We start from the raw sequence: 17479 nt of genomic DNA, 5'->3' as shown, positions 1-17479 counted from the left end.
CCAGCTTAACAAGCAGGTGCTTGGGGCAGCCAAGGGAGAGGGGTGGCACCTGCGGCAATTCAGGGGCGGCAGGTCCCTCACTCCCTCTAGGAGCGAAGGACCTGCCGCTGAACTGCCACCGCCGATCGCGGCTTTTCCCCCCCCCCAATTGCCGCCGCCGATCGCGATCGCGGCTTTTATTTTTTTTATTTTTTTTTTGCTTGGGGCGGCAGAAATGCTGGAGCCGGCCCTGGGCATAGAGAACACTTATAAAGTTTGTGGACAATACCAAGCTGGAAGGGGTTGCAGGTGCTTTGTAGGATAAGATTAAAATTCAAAATGATCTGGACAAACCTGAAAAATGGTCTGAAGTAAATAGGATGAAATTCAATAAGGACAAATGCAAAGTACTCCACTTAGGAAGGAACAATAGGTTTAACACATACAAAATAGGAAATGACTGACTAGGAAGGAGTACTGCAGAAAGGGATCTGGGGGTCATAGTTAAGGCTAGTCATGGAGGTCACAGAAGTCACGGAGGTCTTGGATTCCATGACTTCCAAAGACCTCTGTGACTTCAGCCAGCCTGGCTGGGAGCTGCAGGGACCCCTGCCGCCGCCGGCAGCAGGCGGACCTCCCGCAGCTCCCGGCCACCATAGGTGGCAAGGGGGACCCCCGCTGCTCCCGGCCCCCGCAGGCAGCAGGGTGATCTCTGCAGCTCCTGCCGCCACGGGTGGCAGGGGGGACCCCCAACACTCCCCGCCACTACGGGTAGCAGGAGGGATCCCTGCAGCTCCCTGCCACCACGGGTGGCAGCAGAGATCCCCGCAGTTTCCTGCTGCTGTGGGCGGCAACAGGGATCCCCGGAGCTCCCGGCCTCCCTGGCGGCGGGGGAACCCCCAGAGTTTGGAGCCTACAGTGGAGGGAGACCCTGGAGCTCCCAGCCCAACCACAGCTGCCAGGCTTCTCATTTTATCATGGATATTTTTAGTAAAAGTCAGGGACAGGTCACGGGCCTCTGTGAATTTTTCATTATTGCCCGTGACGTGTCTGTGACTTTTACTACAAATATCTGAGACAAAATCTTAGCCTTAATCATAATGGATCATAAGCTAAATATGAGTGAACAGTGTAACACTATTGCAAAAAAGGCAAACATCGTTCTGGGATGTATTAGCAGGAGTGTTGTAAGCAAGACACGAGAAGTAATTCTTCCGCTCTACTCTGCACTGGAGTATTGTGTCCAGTTCTGGGCACCACATTTCAGGAAGGATGTGGACAAATTGGAGAGAGTCCAGAGAAGAGCAACAAAAATTATTAAAGGTCAAGAAAACATGATCTATGAGGGAAGACTGAAAAAACTGGGTTTGTTGTCTGGAGAAGAGAAGAGTGAGAGGGGACACGATAACAGTTTTCAAGTACATAAAAGGTTGTTACAAGGAGGAGGGGGAAATTGTTCTCCTTAACCTGTGAGGATAAGACAAGAAGCAATGGGCTTAAATTGCAGCAAGGAAGGTTTAGGTTGGACATTAGGGAAAACTTCCTAACTGTCAGGGTGGTTAACCACTGGAATAAATTGCCTAGGGAGGTTGTAGAATCTCCATCATTGGAGATGTTTAAGAGCAGGTTGGACAAACACCTGTCTGGGATGGTCTAGATAATACTTAGTCCTGCCATGAGTGCAGGGGACTGGACTAGATGACCCCTTCAGGTCCCTTCCGGTCCTGCAGATTCTATGATAGCCTACAAATATAGGAAAGGTATGAACTTCAAGCATGGAGAGGAAATATTTATCATGATACACAGGAAGTGGTACAACAAAGATCTATGGGATGAGACTTAAAGGGAAAGCCTGCATTAACTACACCTCTACCTCGATATAACGCTGTCCTCGGGAGCCAAAAAATCTTACCGCGTTATAGGTGAAACCGCGTTATATCGAACTTGCTTTGATCCACCTGAGTGCGCAGCCCCTCCCCCCCGGAGCACTGCTTTACCGCATTATATCCGAATTTGTGTTATATCAGGTCGCGTTATATTGGGGTAGAGGTGTATCAGGAAATACTGCTTGACAGTGAGACATATTAGGCTGTGGAATAAGTCTCCCCAGCAAAGGGAATTGGCATAAACCCCACTGCTTGGGACTTATAAAGCCACAAACACTAGAAAGTCCACTGTAGGCAATGAAACTGTATTGGCAGGCAGATGCGCTGGGTGTATTTAGGGTAAATACAGCCCTTAACTTTGCAGCCATGAAGGGCCTCAATATAACAGACCTGGTATGGTTCTGCAGTACAAGGGAGGTGGCTGGATTCCAAGAGATGCCACGGGGGGGGGGGGGGGAGAAGGGAGGGGAGGAGGGCAGGGCATTGGTTGGCCTAGGGAGAGTCAGGGCTGGAGAGTCACTGCATGAATCCTCCTTTATAGTAGGGGTATGCAAGACTGCTTCAGCCACGACAGCAAAGCAGGATTCAGAGAGCAGCTCTGCAGCAGGTCCATAGATCTTTTGAGGAGGATGCCTCCTTCGTCCACCTGCCCATAGATCCCCCCAGCATCCAGGTCACTTGCTTGAGCTGGGTGTTGCCCCTTAGAGTGGCTCACTGAGCAGAACAGTATTTGTAAAGAATGATTGCAGTCTACAGTACAGGAAAGGTGTGAACTCCAAGCGGGGAGAGGAAATATGTGGTACACAGGGAGAGGTAGAACACATATTTAAGGGATGGTTCTTTCCTATCTGTTGTTACAAAGATAACTTTAAGTGGCCAAGCTGGAATTTACACAGCTTCAGCCACGATAACATACAAACAATCCCTATTTTCTGAACGTTAATGCAATGGGGGTGCCGGAACATTGCCCTGCAATTGGCTACAGTCTCTGAGGAAGGTCTGACAAATGCTGTACTCATGCTTTGTTTTTGCTTTATTACTCATGTTACTGCCTAAACAACTCCTTGTGTTGTTACTTGCTAATAAGGATATTCCAAAAGACTTACTGTTATTTTCCACCATTTGGCTCAAAGTGATACCAAGTAACTCAAAAGCAAACATGAAAATCTATTAATTACTTTTGTGCCTTGGCCTGGTGTCCTATCCAAGGCTATAATAAAATTACAGCTTTGACATGAGCTGAGATCTCTGCTGGATTTCTGGCAAATCAGAAATGTGGTGAAATGGCCTTTCAGGAATGCAAGACAAAGACCCAAAAAAACAGATACCCAGGGTCCCAGCTCCATGCTCCCCACTGAGAGCCCGGATGGGAACCCAGCTGCCCCCTTCGGCTCTTGGCTCCCTTCTCCCTGCCGGGAGCTTGGCAGCTGACCAGACTCTGGGTCTGGATCTCCCTGCCAGAGGCAAGAAGCCCTGGGTGGCTGCCCTCCTGCTCCCAGCTGGGAATGGGGAGGTGAGAAGCTCGGGGGGCAGCTGGGCTCCAGGTGGGGAGCTGTGCGGAGCTAAGAGCCCTGGCTCTCGGCTCCCCACACTGCCCCTCTTCAGTCAGTGGAAGTGCGCCTGGTGAGGACATGCACCACCGACAAAAGGAAGGCAGTGTGGACATCTCCCCCTGCAGTAATTACTGAGGTGGCCATACATCAACCTAACATAGTTCGACTTAAGATTGTAGTGTAGACATGCCCTTAGGTACTTTTGAAAATTTTACTCCTTGTCTAAACTAGGAGAAAAAGGTGGTTTTTTAAATCATGTTAGCTAGCCCCACTTGAAACACCACTTAGCAACTAGCATTTAAGACCTCTACAACTGTCCTCGCCTGGTGGGAGGAATGTCAATAGGACTATTTACATGTTGAAAATTAAGCATGTGCTTGAGCATTTTGCTGGATCGAGGACAGACTGCTCAGCGTGTTGCAGGATTGAGCCCTAAATTCACTCACTGACGAAAAGGCAGTAGCTTGCCTGGGACAGAATAATGTAATTGTCGTATGAACAGACTGAAATGTGAGAAAGCCTTCTTAAATGAGTAAAAATGTAAAATTATCTCTTGGGAAAACACCCTAATTGAGTTGAATCGGGTTAAATTATCCTAACAGTCACCTTTTTACCGCAGAACCAATATTTCTGACAACCCTCCTGAAAGAATAAGACCTTCTCTGAACTGTTCATATTGATTTAATCTGTAGCGCTGGGATTTAAAAGCCTAGTTAATGTGCTAATGTACTACTGGTTTTAGGCATTAGACACTGACAGACCATTTCCGATACATTCTAACTTGATAAGTAATAATTTACTTTTTAGAAAGAAAACAGTGAAATTTATCAAGAAGTTTAACTCTAATTACACATTTTGTTTACTTAGCAAGTGACTGAACCAGGTAGATAACAGTTCAGTGTATCACGTACCACCACTCTTTTGAAACAAAACTGAGCCTATGGGCTTGTCTACACTGGCACTTTACAGCGCTGCAACTTTCTTGTTCAGGGGGTGTGAAAAAACACCCCCCTGAACGCTGAAAGTTTCAGCACCGTAACGTGGCAGTGTAGACAGTACTACCCAGCGCTGGTAGCAACTCCCCTTGTGGAGGTGGCTTTTTTACAGCCCTGGGAGAGTGCTTGCCCAGGTCCGGTGCTGCGACTACACAGCCAAGTTAAAGCGCTGCCGCAGCAGCGCTTTAACCTTGTTAGTGAAGACATGCCCTGAGTCTACACTGAAAACACTACAGCAGCACAGCTGCAGCGGAGAGATTGCACCGGGGTCGTGCTTGAGTGTAGACATTCACTACAGCGCTGGGAGGGGTTCTCCTGTCACTGTAGTTAATCCACCTCCCCAAAAGGTAGTAGCTAGGTCAATGGAAGAATTCTTTCGTTGACTTAGCGCTGTCTATATTGGGGGTTAGGTCGGCTTAGGTCCGTCTCTCGGGGAGGGTGGGGCTCACAACCCTGACAGACGTAGCTATGCCGATGTAAGTTTCCAGTGTAGACCAGCCCTAAACGAAGCTCCACTTTTGTCCCAGCTACTAGAGGGCTTGATCCTGTAAAGTGCAGAGTCCTTCTCTCACCAGCATGGATAGAACTTGAGTGCATTCATCACCTTTTAGACTGGAAGCTGTTTGGGGAAGGAACTATCATTTACTAGTTGAAGTTCAGCTAAAGACTTCGGGGGGGGACCCTCGATCTGCTAACTTGTGTTAAAACTACAAACTGCCTTGTCTTCACTAGGATTTTACCTCGAGCTAAGAGCCCACCTTTGTTTCACTAGTGAAGACAAGGCCACAGTGTTTCTACAGTGCCTCGTACAAAGGGGTCCCTATTGGGTTGGCTTCTGGGCGCTACCACAATATAAATGCTAAATAATAATAATGGATATTAATAACCTCACAGACCTGGGCCCTTATGCCTTTTGCCCGGAGATATTCACCCATGTGTTCCCAAGGGATTTAAGAATGAAGTGGCTGAACTAACAAAAGTAGGCGATTTCTCCTTAAAATCAGCTACAATACCGAAGCACTGGGTGTTGTACCTATCTTTAAAAAAGGCATGAGGGATGATCTTGGGAGTTACAGGCCACTGAGCCTTTACTGCAGCACCAGATGAACTAGCAGAAAAGAGACAGTCATTCAACACCTAGATTAACATGATACGATAGGGACTACAAGGTTCAGAAAAGAGCAACTAAAATGATTAAGGGTTTAGAGAGGGTCCCATATGAGGAAAGATTAAAGAGGCTAGGACTCTTCAGTTTGGAAAAGAGAAGACTAAGGGGGGACATGATAGAGGTATATAAAATCATGAGTGATGTTGAGAAAGTGGATAAGGAAAAGTTATTTACTTATTCCCATAATACAAGAACTAGGGGTCACCAAATGAAATTAATAGGCAGCAGGTTTAAAACAAATAAAAGGAAGTTCTTCTTCACGCAGCGCACAGTCAACTTGTGGAACTCCTTACCTGAGGAGGTTGTGAAGGCTAGGACTATAACAATGTTTAAAAGGGGACTGGATAAATTCATGGTGGCTAAGTCCATAAATGGCTATTAGCCAGGATGGGTAAGAATGGTGTCCCTAGCCTCTGTTCGTCAGAGGATGGAGATGGATGGCAGGAGAGAGATCACTTGATCATTGCCTGTTAGGTTCACTCCCTCTGGGGCACCTGGCATTGGCCACTGTCGGTAGACAGATACTGGGCTAGATGGACCTTTGGTCTGACCCAGTACGGCCTTTCTTATGTTCTTATGTTCTTACGTTCTTACACTGGCATGGCTCCTGTGAAGGAAAACCTCACTTCTTCAGTCTACTAAAATCTTTACTAGCCATGGTACTCAGACACCATGGCAGTGGGTGCAGTAGAAGAAGCTAATTAGAACAGTACTGTCATGGATCAGAAACTGGCAGAAAGATGGGAAGCAAAGAGTATGAATAAATTATTCATTTTCAGCGTGCTAAAAGGCTAACAGTTTTACAGCTCAGTGCATCAGGTGTTAGCAGAATTGACCCCTAAAACTGTTAACTTTTTGTCACTGACTTAAGTATTGTGGCTTCTGATATACACTGGTGTAAGATAGATCAGAACCAGGACTTAAAGATCTAAAGCTGGCTATCTAATAACAATACCCCCTGTCTCTTGTATAGCTCTTTTCATCAGTGGATCTCAAAGCACTTTACAAAGAAGGTCACAACCATTATTCCCATTTTACAGACAGGAAAACAGAGGCATGGGAAATTGAAGCAATTTGTCCCAGGTCACCCAGCAGGCCAACCAGGAACAGAACCCAGGTCATCTGAATCCCAGTCCAACACTCTATCCACTAGGTCACAGCATCACCCGTAAACCTTTGCATAATAATTCATTTTGTGTTTCAGGGAGGAAGGAATGTTACATTTATGCAGGGCCACTGGGCTACTGCTGAAAATTCTGGTGATACTACAACCCAGGAAAGCTGTTTGATGTAGATAAATTGCAGAGAAAATATGCAGATGATGTGCAATCAGGTATAGCACTAGCAGTGGCCTCGTGGCAGGCATAATTGCGGTGACTGACAGCACAATTTCACTGTGCTTGGAGAGTGTTGTCTGGGCAACCAATGACGAAAAAGAGACAACATTGAAGAGGAGCTAGCTTCTACAGAAGAGGAAAAAAAACAGAACAAAACTCTAAATATGATGCAAATGCAAAGCTGTCTGGTCTTTAGGAATACTGCAACTGTGTTGTGTTGGCTCAAACCACCTGAGTCAGTATCAACATAACCAGTGTGTTGAAGCAGTGGGGTCTACAGCATGAACGTATTCTGATTTTGAATTGTAGAGACGAAAAGAAAATGGGGGGAAATGAACATTTAAAAGGGTAACAGCTGTTGTGAAGCAAAAACAAAATTAGAGAGGCAGACATGAAAATACAACTGTTAGAAAAAAATTATTCCCATAAGCTTATAAAGATAGATACACACTATGTTACCATCCAATGACTCCACACAAAATTGTGGAGCTGGGAGTACGTGTGAATTTTAATAAATAATATCAACAACTTTGATAACTATAGCACTTTCCATTATTTGCAACATTAATGAATGAATCTTCATGCCCTCCCACACCGTGCTGGGTAGGTTTTATCCCCATTTTACAGATGGAACAACAGAGCAGTTTATGTGACTTTCCCAAAGACACACAGGAAGCCTGTCGGGAAGTCAGGAATAGAATCCAAATCTCTGGACTCTCCATTCTGAGCTTTAACCATACAACTTTAATCCAAATGTAATGGAGGACATGGAAGTCATTCAGGTATCTGAGAGTTCAGAGAACCTGGGGAGCCATTTGTTTTAGCGTTTACTTAGTTTAGGAAGTAATGATGTGACCATGTAACTTTGTATGTGCCAAAGCCTTTACTTGAAATCTGCAGTGCAAAGACTTGTGCACATAAAGCAGAGGGATCTGATCGTATTTCAGGATAAGAGGTTATTTAATGAGTAAGATTCAGGTGCCAATGTGCATGATTATAGTGAAAACTTGACAAAATGAACAGAGGTAGTGAGGCAAATAGTTCAATACAGAAAGAAAGATTGTGAATGGATCTCATAGACACAAGACCTCTACCATCAGGAATCCAGCATCATCACCCTCCTAATAGAGGTCAGACAATCAAGCCATCACTTCAGTGATGAGCTGCCTTAATCTACCAGGGAGACCTAACACTGTGGTTAGAGTCCTGTCATCAGCAAGATAATGATGAATATGGGGTCACCTTTCTAGGAGTGGCAGGTCAGTATCCAGACAGTGAATGATCAGAACTCCCTAAGTATCAGTTAAAGTGGCAGAACTTTTACTCCTGTGATCAGAAGAACTTCATTTCCAGAATGTGTAAATGGCAACATGAAGAGGCAGCATGAGATTATTCTCTGCCATATTGGAGTCAGACTCTTTCATGTTCAGCCACTCTTCAACAAACAGAATCTTAAAATTGATGTTTCTTACAGACTTATTGTTTTTGGCCAGTGGCCTATGGAGAACCTGCTGAAACATTGTAATTAAGAGAGCTGAGCAGCCTACATGAAGAATTACTGAATGTACTGTTTTAGCTCTTACTCAATTCCTCTATCGAGCTTCAAAAACAAGGTCTCTGATTCAGCTTGATTAAATAGAGTCCAGAATGTAACCTAGTGCAGGCTGTCTTATGTTTCACAAAGTAATAAGAGATATAAGGCCATGATTGCTGCAGAGTGATCAAGACAAAAGAAAAACTGTTTCTCTTTCCAAGGTTACCAAGATAAAATCAAGTGTATTTTGTGCAATATAGAGATCATGTGATTCCATGGATTTACACCAGGGATGAACCTGTCTCTCTGTTTCATGGGCTCTGCTGTGTTATATTCAGGTTTTTATACCATGCTTATCACTATGGGATCTGAGTGGTTTCTATTTCCTCCTAAATGTATGTAAATTCAGGTGACTTGGCAGTCACTAAACAAAAATCATATTGCCCAAAGTCATTAAACTTCCCATGTGGGTTTCTCAACAATTAGAAACAACGCACACAGGAGAATGTTAGAAACACAGCTGGGCCATTCTTTCACCATTATTGCAACTTGCAGATTGAAAGGGAACAGCGATCTTGCTGTGTTGGAAATCAGCTCTTTAACTGAGTGATCACTAAAGAGTGTAGTATTTTTATAGACTGAGCTCCAATTCTGCAATTGTATCAGAGCAGGTGGAGTCCTGTGATCATGCAGAACCCCAACGATTACAGGAGTAGGTGGGTGAGATTGTGTGGCCTGCAAAGTGCAGGAGGTCAGACTAGATGATGGTCCCTTCTGACCTTAAAATCTATGAGTGCAGCCAGCTAGGGTTCTGACATGGTGTAAATCCACCCAATGGTATTTTTGCTCCTGGCTGCAATTCTACTCCTAGGCCAGAAAGAGAGTTTCCACATTCTTCTTTTCAAACATGTCAGTGTGGTTGCAATGTTTAAGGGGGGGGGGGAATTCCTACACTGCTTCAGTGGGCATCCCTGCCTGGGTGACCATCTCCACCTCAGCCCTCCAGGGCCCAGTTGCTGGGCAACTTCAGTTTGCTCCCGACAATACTGCCATCAGAATTCTGAAGGGAAACTGACCTCCTGTTCTTGCCAGTGAATGAGGGGGATCATGAGGGTCAGCCAGGAGATGCCATGAATGAGAGGGAAATGGGGGGATTGAATTTCACCAAATTGCAATATTTCTCAGTGCCCCTGGATAACGGCTTCCAGGGGGACTGTCCAGACTTGATCATCAGACCTGAAGAGAGAGGGGAGCCTTCAATACTTTCTATTAGGTCCAGAGTGGTCTTGTGTCGCAAAGTAATCTGGAAAGCCCTGGCTACCCCTGTATCTATGAAATTGTTGGCTGCTCCCGAATTCATGAGGGCTCGTTGGATGGACATCCGTTAGGGCTCTCCGAGGATGTGTAGCTGGATGAACACGTGCAAGTGGGAAGCCCCTGGATGGAGCTTGGTGAGTGTTCCAGTCAGGACTGAGGTGCAGGGAAATTCTTATCTCACAGAGCCTAGGCTGGTTCTCCTCACTGAACCTAAGCCGACTCGTTTCCCAGATTCCTTGGAGCTCAGATGGGACAGGCAGAAACGGTGTGGCCAGGTTCGCGACAACAGAAGCATATGTGGTGCCGTTGGCATGGTTCCTTTTCTTCGGGTGGACAACGAGCCAGATCCACCTGCATCAGTTCAGTGGGTGAAACAGGTACCAAGGTAATGGTAAGTGGATTGGGAAGTGTGGGGGCTGCACAGACCCTCCCTTTTCCTCTCTTCATTCCCATAACTGGTTATTTATGCAGAGGATGAGGTTGATAAAGGCATCCAGACTTGTGGGCATCTCCACGTGGGTCACTTCATCTTTGATCTCCTCCCTAGACCCCACCAGAATTGGTACCGTTCCACCGCCTCATACCACTCTGCGTCTGCAATGAGATGGCAGAAGTGTGCCGCATAGGAAGCCATGGTACCCTTTCCCTGTGGAGTTTCTTTAGAGTGGCCTCAGCCAAACGGCCACGATGCAGGTCATCGAAGATTGCTGATATTGATTGGAGGAAGGTGTTCCAATTTGACAGGACTGGTTGTTACTCTCCAGCAAGGGGGAGGCCCAGTCCAGAGCCTCCCCCTTCAGCAGACTGATTATGACAGAGGCATAGGTCTGGGGACACAACAGGAACAGAAGATGGCATTGGTTCATGAAGCCCCAGAATGGCTGGCGACTCCCATTGAATTGTTCTGGTAGAGGCATTGTGAACCGCTGTTCAAGGCAGGGCACTGTGGTCTGTGTCCGAAGCAAAGTGTTTTCCATGTGAAGCTGGCTTGATCCCGCAGCAGCCCACTCTCTGAGTCAGTTGCAGAACTTGGGCCTGCAGTGCTTGGTTCTCTGCCTGGAGGCAGGCAGCCCAGTGCCTCTGGAGGCAGCAGTTGGGTTGCTAGTTCCATACTTCTTGCACTGGGCCCACCCCCTTTGGCATAGGTGCAGGAACCAGGGGTGTGGGGGGTGCTGCAGCACCCCCAGGTTTTATGGGGGCTCTGCTGCTGGCCCCGCTCCCAGGGTCCCAGCTGCTGGCCCATGTCCGGGGCTCTGGCTGCTGACCCGGCTGCCACTCCCCACCGGGGTCCCTGCTGCCACCTCACGCCTGAGGTTCTGTTGCCGGCCTCGCACCCAGGTTCCGGCTGCCACTCCCCCTCTGGGGTTCCGGCTGCCTCCCCGTGCCTGAGGTTCCACTGTCAGCCCTGCACCCAGGGTCCTGGCTGCCAGCCCCGTGCCTGCTCCCAGCCTCGGCTCCATTAGCCCTGTCCAGGTCCCCGCTGCCCAGGGAAACACGGCCTTGCTCCTGGCCCCAGCTCGGGGGCAGGAGGGGAGCACGGACAGGGGTAAGGGGGGAGCTGGCTTCCAGCATCCCCACTATTAAAAATGCTCCAGTGCCACTGCCCTTGGGGATGACTGTATGGTCTGTACAAACCGTTGGGGCTGGGATGTAGGCAGCTGGGCCTAGTTTTACCATAAGGTGGATGGGTTGGATCCTTGCACCAGCCAGAGTTCAGAACCAGAAGGTCAGAAACTGAGAGTCAGATACCAAGAGTCAGGCCCAGTCAAGAAACCAGGAGGTCAAGGTCAGGTAGGAAAATCCAGTCTCATTTGACCACACACACAAAACTGTATGTCAGCACAGATACAGAGAACACCTACTTCTGGCTACTGAAAACCTTAAAGTTCAGATCCTTCCTAGGTAGAAACACTAGGCCAAAGGTATCCCTGGCACAGGTGCCATTATTTCAACGTAATTATTTAAAAGGAATTACACTAAAGATGAATGTTACACTGTAACCTGTTATAGTATCATAGTATTGGAACAGCTACTGCCATTTTGCATGCTCCTCTGAAATATAATGTTTGCCTTTTAAATAAAGTCTCTTAAAAAGGTATCCTGCAAAGATATTTTCCAGTATTTGTTTAATTATTCTTTTTAAACTATGCTGGGGGGGGGGGGGGGGGGAGAATGTAATCTGACCAGCAGTGCAACACAGCATCTTGGTACATTAACGTCTTAGACTGGACAAAGCATCAGAGCATATCAAAGGGAAACAATCTGAGGACTGGACTACATATAGGGTTTTTCCATCTCTATGAAATTTCTATGAGTCTATAACTCAGTGTGGTTGGACAAGAGGTTTATTTGAGACTTCAAAATAAATGCAGCTCATCCATTTTACTTACTAATACTTCTCTTGGAAGGAATCTGTGAAATGTGATCCTTTATCATTAAAAACAAAATGATACCTATGTTAAAGTGTCTCAGTTTCATATGTGATTGAAAAAAGAAATGGATTAGAAGGATATCATTCAAATGCTTCCAGTTCAACAGCAGGCACTGTGTTCAAGACAGCTCACCCTTTGAAGGAATACAATTATAGAGCTTAATCCCACAACCCAAATTGACCACAGAAATAAATAAATGGCAGGATCAGGACACAATAGATGAAAAGGACCAAAGAAAGAGAAGCGTTAACTTCAGAAAACTCTAGCTAACGTCCTCAAAATCTTTCACCTACTATACACAGTCACCAGAGAACAAAGAGCATTCTCTTATATTACCACCATTTTCACTTACGCTTCTTTAATATACCTCGGAATAACTGATGGTAATTATGATCCAACCACTTACCAACATATCCTGGGGTTCCACACGCTGTGGACATGACGTCTCCTTTATCCTCCATCTTTGACAATCCGAAGTCACTGATCATGATTTTGGATTCTTCATCCTGGCTGTAGTACAGCAGGTTCTCAGGCTAGGAAGAAGTTTGAGACAAATATATGAGTCTAGTAAAGAACAAGGTGACACTTTACATTTATTATATTCAATTTCTGAAGCGAAGGGGGGGGATTCCCCAGAACCCTCAACCAATTCCCCATAATAATCATTCTTCAAAGGCAGTACCAGCCAACCTATTCTCGTGACTGAGAAGGATTCTATGGGGAACCAATCAGTGCCACTGTTAAGGCAACTAGCCAGAGGCCCTCCTCTTCAGATGTTTCATGTACCATCTCTGAAGCCATTCCTTTTCTTTGACACCCCAAGCAGGAACCATGGCTCCTTCTTTCTCCTGACCAGAGACATAAGGGGATTGCCCTATATACAAACAAGGACAGTCTCTTCACTCTATGGTGATAAAACAGAAGAGTTCGCTTATATGCAAGTATAAATGGTAAGAACTATGTAGAACATTCAACACATTTTACATAGATGCAGTAGGGGGTTAAACTGTAGTTTAAAAAAATCCCATTAGTGTTAGAGAATTTTTATATATATCCTGTAGGAAATAAACTATGATAAAAGAGTAAATGCCATTAAAGTTAATAGAGTTACACCAACATTGATTTGGCTCCAGTTAACTAGAAAAAATATTGCACTACTGAGAATAATGAACTAGGAGCCGAGTAGAAATCAGGAGTCTCTTCACTGAGCTCCATGGAGTTGTGCTGATGTTAATCTGGTTTGAGATCAGAATCATGCCCCAGACACCAATGTGCTACATTGTTGCTAATCCAAAATGTCCAATACATCTGCTTTTAATAATTCATTATGTTATTAACAAACAATACAGGTCTTACTAAATACAGTGCACTTCTGGGAAGTGTAATTTGAGGTTTTACCTCCCAGGGTGATTCCATTGCTAAGGGTTTGAGCCTGCAAGGTGCTTAGGGTCCTCTGTGAACTCCCAGTGAAGCTGTGGAAGCAGTGGACAATCCACACCTTGTAGGGCCAGGCCTTAAACTTGTTACATTTTTACAGCACGAGATGACCAGCTTTGTGACATAGTATTGGAACAGTTTCTGCCAAGAAACTGGTACAAATACCTACCACAATTTAACACATTTCTTCTATAAACCCAATATGCGCTCCAGATGTGGATTTCCAGGAAATAATATATGATACAGATGGGGCAATTCAACATCATTACATTCACTGGGCCAAACCCAGCCTTGGTATATAAGGGGGCAACTCCGCTGAAGTCAATAGCAATGGGCTCAGGCTGAATTTGGCACTTTATCTTATAGCAGAAGTCAGGAAGTCAGACACATTTTTATGTTTCACTCAGATGCTTATGAACTCTTAAAGTATTTCAACAACACTCACACCGAGCCAAGAACCCAAGGATACCAGAGGAGAAGAGACTGAATTAAATGTTTAGGACCTGATCCTTTGTACCTGCTTTTCAGTGCTCAGTGTGGCATGGTGACTTGGCAGAGAAGGAGATTATTGCAAAGGGGGCCATAGGGCCCTGAGATGCAACTACTTACAGCAGCCCCGAGGTTGCTTTAAGTTGTATGGACCAATAGCTCACAGGGCGGTCAGGATCACTGGGGCATAAGGATACTCCGGCCATGTTCCCTCTTCCCTGAATATTTCCCTTGAACTGGGAAGAGGAGCAGCGAAGGAGCCGTTACACCATCTCTATACCATCCAGATATTTCCCTTACATACGGAGTATCGTCATGGGGTAATTAAGCCAACTTTCTGGCTGCTGTGGACCATCAGAGCAGCACCAAGCCGCGTTGCTGGGCCTTAATTTGCAGGACTGAAACATAGCAGACAATGATGTTATCCACTTGTCCTCACATGCGCGTGTACACACAAGTGGAAACAAACGTATGACCTTGCCCAGTGTCTTCTAAAGGGGCTGAGATCAAAAAGAAAACAGGGTTTCTGAAAAACAAAACAAAATTGGCTGTGCTGTGTGTACTGCTTTTCTAAATGTTCTCATGGTACCTCATGAGTCCCTCGCCTTCAATGCCCTGCATAGCTCTATCTCTGCCTTACCCTTGGACCTTCTTCTGACATCACACAGGGATGTTAAGGGTACAGCCCCTGGGCTGGATCCGTTCCATGGTACAGTTTCATCAGGACCATGGACTTTCCATGACTCTGTGGGCTTTGTCTATATGACCCCGGAGACCACACTATGAAGGTGTGATTCATAGAGTGCATCAGTGTGTCACCACTCTAACTCCCCGTGTGTACCTTGCTAGTGTGCATTGGTGTAGTCCTGTTTCAAACAGGACTAGATCTATGCACACTAAGGAACATTTAGTGTGAGCCAGCAAGTTCCACATGGGGGAATTAGAGCACAACACACTGGTGTACTCTGTAAATCACACTCCTGTAGTCCAGACTCTGGTGCAGCAATCCAGCAGTACCTCGCACACAGGTGTAGAACCGCATGGTTGCGTTTAAGAAGCACTGGGGAAGCATAAATCTGGTGGAAGCTGATACGTGTCCGGGCAAGAGGAAATGGCACTGAAGAGCGCTTACCCATTGGCTGGAGATTAGATACCTCACCTAGCAAGTCAAAGAAAAGGAAACTTCAAATAAGTCAAAGGTTGAATGCCTCCTGCAGCTGGTGGACTCCCTTTTAAATAAAAAATTAAAAAAGAGAAGAAATGAAAAAGGGGTGAGAGGATACCCTTCTTCTACTCTTCCCTTTCTTCATTTCTTTATTCAGCTTGTAACACATGGCCATGTCTTTATCCATAAAGAGAAAAGTAGATAATTTCTCTTGAAAGGCAGGACATTCGTGGAGAATTTCATATTTCTTTATGGACATGAATGGACAGCACACGTGCTTGATATGTAAGCAACAGGTACAGGAGCGGTGCCAGGGTTTTTGCCGCCCTAGGCAGCAGCACTCCTCCTCTGAGCATTCAGGGGGCCTGGGTCTTCGGCGGCGGGGGTCCTTCCGCTCCGCATCTTCGGGACACTTCGGCGGCGGGTCCCGGAGCGAGTGAAGGACCCGCCGCCGAATTTCCGCCAAAGACCCGGAGCGGAAGGACCCCCCACCGCCGAATTTCCGCCGAGGGTCGCCTAGTGGAAGCACCGGCCTGAATAGGTAGCTCTGGTAAAAGAATACAACATTCAAAGACACTATGAAGCAAACCAGGATGAGAAGTATGATAAGTAAACAAGAAAATTATGTGAAGATAAATACTCCAAATTAGCACAGTTGTTAAAAATGCAGCCATTAGTGTTTACTAATGCTTATCATGTAAGTAATTCTGCTGTTAAGGTAAGCTATGTGATTGCCCATGAAATAGCTGTTTCATCAAAACCATTTTCCAAGGAAGAATTTTTGAGGAACTTCATGCTACAAGCTTCAGAAGTATTGTGTCCAGATAAGTGGGAAGCTTTTGCAAATATCAGCCTCTCAGGCTAGGTCTACATTACGGGGGGGGGTCGACCTAAGATACACAACTTCAGCTACGTGAATAGCGTAGCTGAAGTTGCGTATTTTAGGTCGACTTACCTGGCTGTGAGGACGGCGGCAAGTCGACCGCTGCCGCGCCGCCGTCGACTCCGCTTCCGCCTCTTGCCGCAGTGGATTTCCGGAGTCCACGGAAGAGCCATCGGGGATCGATTTTATCGCGTCTTCACTAGACGCGATAAGTCGATCCCCAATAGATCGATTGCTACCCGCCGATTCGGCGGGTAGTGAAGATGTGCCCTCAGGAAACAAAATTGCTGAGAGAATCGAGTTAGCTGAGAATCTGAACAGTCAACTCAGGACAAAGCAAAGTACTTTGCTGATTTTTCAATGTCAATTGATGAAAGCACAGATCTAAACGACGCATCTCAACTAGCAGTGTTAATTCATGGAGAACGTGTGTGTAGCAGAGGAGCTTGTAGAATTGTAGACACAACAACAGCAAATTATCTCTTTATCAACTTGATGGAAGCTCTCAACAAATTGGATGTGGACCAGACAAGAGCTCTGAGTCTGGCCGCAAACAAGGCATCCTCAATGGTGGGTAAGAGAGCTGGAGTTGTAACAAAATTGAAGACCTAATTGCAAACTATCAACCACAACCAACAGTTTAGCAGTTTTCATTGTATTTTACATTAAGAAGCTTTCTGTAGTAAAATTTTGGAAATGAATCACGTGATGAGTGTGGCTGTTAAAAATGTAAATTTTATTAGAGCTAGTTGTCTCTAATCAGTTCAGCCTGCGGTTGGAAGAATGTGACATTCATTGTGGACTGCCATATCAAACTGTAGTTCAGTGGCTAAATTGGGGAGTTGTATTGAAGCACCTCAAGAACATAAGAACGGCCACACTGGGACAGACCAAAGGTCCATCTAGCCCAATATCCTGTCTTGCGACAGTGACCAATGCCAGGTGCCCCAGAGGGAATGAACAGAACAGTTATGGCATCAAGTGATCCATCCCCTATCACCCAGTCCCAGCTTCTGGCAAACAGAGGCTAGGGACACTATCCCTGCCCATCCTTCCTAATAGCCATTGATGGACCTATCCTCCATGAACTTATCTAGTTCTTTTTTGAAACCTGTTATAGTCTTGGCCTTCACAACATCCTCTGGCAAAGAGTTCTACAGGTTGACTGTGCGTTGTGTGAAGAAATACTTCCTTTTGTTTGTATTAAACCTGCTGCCTATTAATTTCATTTGGTGACCACTAGTTCTTGTGTTATGAGAAGGAATAAACAAAACACTCCCTTATTTACTTTCTACACACCAGTC

The 17479-nt window shown here is 45.8% G+C and overlaps 1 protein-coding gene across 1 annotated transcript in view; it reads right to left on the bottom strand.

Annotated features, from left to right (window-relative positions):
• Positions 1 to 17479, bottom strand: part of CAMK1D (calcium/calmodulin dependent protein kinase ID) — a 355487-nt gene that overhangs the window by 42677 nt on the left and 295331 nt on the right. Inside the window, exon 5 of the mRNA XM_065416138.1 lies at positions 12608 to 12734. Coding sequence (XP_065272210.1) covers positions 12608 to 12734 — 127 coding nt within the window. The remainder of the gene's footprint in view (positions 1 to 12607; positions 12735 to 17479) is intronic.

Source organism: Emys orbicularis, chromosome 1 (genome assembly GCF_028017835.1).
Source record: "Emys orbicularis isolate rEmyOrb1 chromosome 1, rEmyOrb1.hap1, whole genome shotgun sequence".
Taxonomy (NCBI): Eukaryota; Metazoa; Chordata; order Testudines; family Emydidae; genus Emys; species Emys orbicularis.
The sequence above is the reverse complement of the archived record's forward strand: the minus strand, read 5'-3'. Positions and strand labels throughout refer to the sequence as shown.